This window comes from Papaver somniferum, chromosome 1 (genome assembly GCF_003573695.1).
Source record: "Papaver somniferum cultivar HN1 chromosome 1, ASM357369v1, whole genome shotgun sequence".
Lineage (NCBI taxonomy): Eukaryota > Viridiplantae > Streptophyta > Magnoliopsida > Ranunculales > Papaveraceae > Papaver > Papaver somniferum.
The window spans coordinates 89,474,653-89,480,006 of NC_039358.1; the positions used below are offsets into that span (position 1 = coordinate 89,474,653).

The window sequence follows — 5,354 nt, forward strand, 5'->3', positions numbered from 1 at the left end:
TAGAAAACTAAATAAAATAGCTTGAATTTAAAGACCTGAAATGTTTTGTTTATGGTGTTAAGAATCTTCTTTTGTATAATGCGTAGGATGAAAAAGCTTGAGAAGGAGTTCGGTATTGGATACCTATAAGCTTTTTTGAGGAGGACAAAAAATAAAGGAGCACCTCAAATGTCTATGGTAAGCCGACATTATTTTCATTTTTGGTTCTATGGAGTAATTATGTGCATAATTTTATAAATATAGGATAATTAGTTAATACTGTAAGCTATTGTAATTAGGATAATTTTACTCCTATTGTAATTATCCTTTTTCTATTATAGGATAATTAGTTAATACTGTGAGTTATGTTTAAAGCCCATTCAAGTTCAAGAGAGCTAGACAAAAACCTTTCGGAAGGACTTCTAAAGTTATGTGTTGTAGATAATAATTGAAATAACTCAGATCAATGTCACTTGTTCAAATTCCTAACATACTAATCATCCGTAAGTGGTGTACTCCATATATTTCTTTATTAGTGGTTTTTAGTTAGCATGGTTTCTAAAGTGATTTGAACATTATTGTGAAACATTTTGTATATATGTGCTGCTCTTGCAGATTTGAATACTATTGTAGGGCAAGCTAAGGTGATAATACTAACCCATTGAGAAAATAAGAAGGTGATAATGCTAATCATTTATTTAATGGGTTTGTTTTATTTTTTAAAATTGGCTCATGATATTGTTTCTTTTTTATTTGATATGTGAGAATCATTATATTGTCTTTCAATGTGCAACTTGGTAGTGAACTTGAACTGGAAGATATATTAGGAACGAAGAATGAAACATCAGCAATTGGAAGAAAACAAATAGTGAAGAACAAACCAATGCATATAGTTTAGTTTAGCTTATTGAGAAGTTGTAGGTTCTATTCATTGTAATAATATTAGAAAATTGTGGGGCGAATTGAGTTAGACTATAAAAATGAAATAAACAATTACAAATCCCATGTAGTTGATAAAATTGGATCAATAAAATTTCTATATAATTTTGTTAAGTTGTTCTGTTTCGATTTAAAACATGACATACATTTTGGATGTTAGTTCATTATAATAGTGTATGTTTTTTTACTGGATAAAGAAATCAACTAATCGAATGTTTTGAATTGCCTGTAATTTTAAACAACTATACCAAAGACTTACTTTATGAGCCTATACAGGTGGAATTCTTGCTTGGTGAAAGGATTGTTGTGAACGGTATTTAACTCTTAACTTCACCTCATTGATTTTTCTCCAATACTAAAAGTATTTTTTTTTTTTACTTTTCTAGCTTATTGTTAGTATCCAAGTTCTTGGACCAGCTGGTAAAAAGAGTAGCGTTAAATGTAAGATTATGAGTTCGATAGGGACTGAGGGTCTGAGCTGGTGAGTTATATAATGCATTTACATTTCTGCTTTCTTCTGAATATAATCCAATAGAACTATTGACGTACAAATGAGTATACTTGATTGTTTTTTTCACAGTAGAGTTCAGTTCGTAGCTTAGATGACCATCTGCAAAAGCTAATTGCAGGTGCGATCTTGCAAGATGAAGGAACTTGGCTGACCGGTCTTCATCTAGCTCCCAAAGTTTGAGAGTGGATACTCTAAAGCATGAGAAGAAATGGACTAGCTTATGGAGAAGCCTTCTTGGTCAACATGTCAGTTTTCATCTCTTACCTCAATTTTCTACGCGCTGATATCGTTATGGTGCATATGATTATTTGTACTTTAGGTTTCTCCAGGAGTGATCAATTTTGATGTGGTAATGGTGCACACAGTTATGTACTTCAGGTTTGTCTCAGCGTAGTCAAATTTGATGTCTGATCTCTTTTATGAGGTATATAGAAGAGATGGGGAAAATAATTAACAGAAAATTGTCTTAATTTATCCATTGAGTTATTTCTTCCATGATGTGATCAGAAGAAAAAAGTACAATTGTATAATTATGTAGATTCACACTTTAATTATAATAATACATATTTGTTTGTTTTCGACAAATCATATATTGGGATTAATAGTTGTCGATTGCAATGATTTTTTGAATTGCGATGATACCATATCTTAGTAACTTAGTGTAACTTAGTAGGCAACTTGATGATGAAGCGGAAGAAATTTCAAAAGTGGGATGAAGATCAAAAGTGGGAGCATGTTATAACTTTGGCATGTTCTATATGATCAAAAATGAATACGGTTTGTAGGGTGACATCGTTCTATCATTAACTTTGGGAGTATGTTTTAACTTTTCTTAATGTATTTATCTAGCGCATTGCCCTGCCACACGAAATTCCAGGTTTCCTGCACCAAAGCCACGCGACAAGAAAATAAAATATATATCAGGATTGGGCAAGACGAAACCACACGACACCAAATCAAAAAATGCACTGGGACAGGGCGAGGCGAAGCCGAGCCACCAAATCAAAAATCCTTAGCGACGGGACGAGGCGAAGCCGAGCCACACCAAATCAAAATTGCATCTCAATGGGACGAGGCGAAGCCGCACAACACCAAACCAGAAATACATCGGGAAGAGGCGAGGCGAAGCCGAGCCACACCAAATCAAAAATCCTAAGTATACATCGAGACTAGGTGAGGCGAAGCCATACCACACCAAACCAAAAATATGGTTAAAAGAAAAAAATGGTGGTTGATTTTCGGGTCTGCCCGGTGCGTAGCACGGGCACAAAATCTAGTTACTACAAGAAAAGCCCAAGTTCTTTTATTCAGACAAACAATACAAAAGATTGAGCTCATTCACCCAATATAGTCATAGTTTAAGTAGACAACGACAACGACAACGACGACGCGCTAGTAGTAGTAAGAGTCGAATTGTCTTGTGAAATTTTACCATTAGCGGCAGAAACAACTCTAGAGTAGTGACCATTTTGATCTTGGTAACTATATGTTTGTGCTGTACTCCCCGTGCCCAATATAACAGAATGGTCTTTAACAAGCATCCATCCACCTGAATCTTGACTGTTCTCAACAGATTTTTCTACTTCCTCATTTGGTGATAAAGAACGACTTGTATACGTCTCTTCCAATGAATTAGAAACATTAGTAATCGATAAAAATGTATCCTTGTCGGCTCCGGGCAACGTCGAGATTTTAATTTTAAGTGGATACTTCCTACTTATACTCAACTTACTAATCTCCTGACCAATCTCATTTTCAACTATAATCTCAGTCTTCACTTTAATCTTCTGTTTCACTTGATTTTCCTGGCCATAGTTCTTGATCTTGATTTTATTCTTGAACTTGAACTTTTCAGTAATTCGTGTCGTAAAGTTCCCGGTCGATGAATTAACCCAGCCTGAGTACTCTGTTTCTCTCTTTCCTTTAATCTTGAATTTCCCATCCAGACCGTCAGTTTTTGATTTTATTTTGAACTCAATAGGAGGAGTTAGATAGGAAATCGATTGCGCCTGAACAATGTCCGACCCATGATCCAACCAAAGGTGAAGATTGGCGCTAACAAGCCAAAATGAAATACAATCCGTAACACCAAGACCAAAAGAATGATTCTTTCCATCTAATAGAAACCCGAGAAACGGAGTCAAATCGAAATCATAAGTAGGAAAATTAAATGCTCCGATAGCAACAACAGGTTCCCAAAACAATGGATTAATCCCACCAGTATAAATAACAGGAAATGGAGTCGCAGAACCAACGGTAACCCCATCAACCGTCGCAAACACTTGCCGGAAAGCTCCACTCCCTCTCTGGGTAGTCAAATTATTCTGTTCAATGTAAGAGTTGGGCGGATTAGAGTACCAAAATTCATCATTCCCATGAGATGAAACATAAATTTCCAAAACAGCTTTTCTAGTATTTTGTGGAATCTGAATCGTGTTGGAATGAATATCTAACCCATTTTGAATCCAAAACCAACCACTGCCAGAAACTGGAAGTATCAAATCCGCTGTTGTTTCGCCAGCATTGTAAGTGTTGTCGGCTAAACCTAAACCCCCTAGCTTTCTACTCAATTTGAGTGGTTGTACTTGAATGGGCTCAACTGGCTGGACATTTATAACATCTTGATCTTGATAATATAATAATGAAAGATTAACATGATAAACACCAGTAAACTCATGATTAACAAGATTTTCAAGCATCACAGATAATGTTAAATTAGATTGATTAAACAATGATGAATACTTGGTAACATCTTTCCGAACTTTCCAGAAGGATAACCCAGAAGGGTTTGGTTGGGCTGTACTTGTTCTTAAAATTTCAACACCATTAAGCCAAACACCTGAGATTCTATCGTACTGTTTCCCATCACAACTGACATTATACTCGAGGTAGATTTTGTTCCACGGACCAGAACAATTGGCCGGAGGAGAATAGAGTGTAGAATACGGTGGTGAACCTAAGGTGTTATTGAAATCATTTTGGAGAACAAGGACTGAACAGTTTGGATTAATTGGATTGGGTGGTGACGGTGTTGTTACTTGAGTGTATTCTGTTGTTGTGTTTGGTGATTGAGGATTTGTTAATGACTTGATGTAACGGTCAGGATAATTGATTAATGATGATGAGATGTTGATGTTGATGAAAGTGGAAAAGATGATGAGAAGCAGAAATATGGGAGCTGAAGAAGACATCTTAATCTGTGAGGGATTATCGTTGATGAAGGTATAATGAGGGTTGGATCACAGGGATATATAAATGGGAAGAAGGAATTCTCTAGTTAGCGGATGTCAATTCTCTTGTAGACTTGGGTTAGTCAATGTCAATAGTTTTATCTCTGATATTTATGGAGGTGCCATGTATCGTGGGAGAAAATGTTCACCAATAATATGCCTACACACTCTTCCCACGCTGGTAAGTTGAAAATGAAATCAAATGCTCTCGTACCAAGCAAGTTCGTAGGAACATTTCTCGATTTCGTAAGAGTACAATATTTAACATATGTAAGGATCCCGTCGACATCTTCTATAGTTGAGTCATGGTGGTTTTTCACAGGACCACTAAATATTTCTTCCAAGAAGAAAAACGAACCCAATAGGGTATACATTTTCTCAGTGAGACAAATTGTTGTCGACGTTAGACGTGAGACGTGAGAATTGAGATCTTTGTTAGGGTGATCTTGAGACTTTTCTAAAGTTGTTATTTGATTTTTTTTTTCTTTTGTAACTTATTAAACGTGAAAACGCTAACAAAATAGGAAAAAAGACCAAAAATAAATAAAATAATAGTATTATCTTTGTTCCTCTGAAAGTGTTACTATTAAATTTTCATTTTGAAAATTTTTACTTAGTCGACTTTGACGATTAGTCAGGCAACGCTTACATAGTCAATTTTTGAAGTTTCTTAATTAATCTCGATTGATTTGTTC

The 5,354-nt window shown here is 35.4% G+C and overlaps 1 protein-coding gene across 1 annotated transcript; it reads right to left on the reverse strand.

The window, feature by feature from the left end:
• Positions 1–2,787: 2,787 nt before the first annotated feature.
• Positions 2,788–4,620, reverse strand: LOC113347319 (peptide-N4-(N-acetyl-beta-glucosaminyl)asparagine amidase A-like). Its single transcript, XM_026590956.1, has one exon. It carries the CDS (start codon positions 4,618–4,620, stop codon positions 2,788–2,790), a length of 1,833 nt encoding a protein of 610 aa, XP_026446741.1.
• Positions 4,621–5,354: the final 734 nt, after the last annotated feature.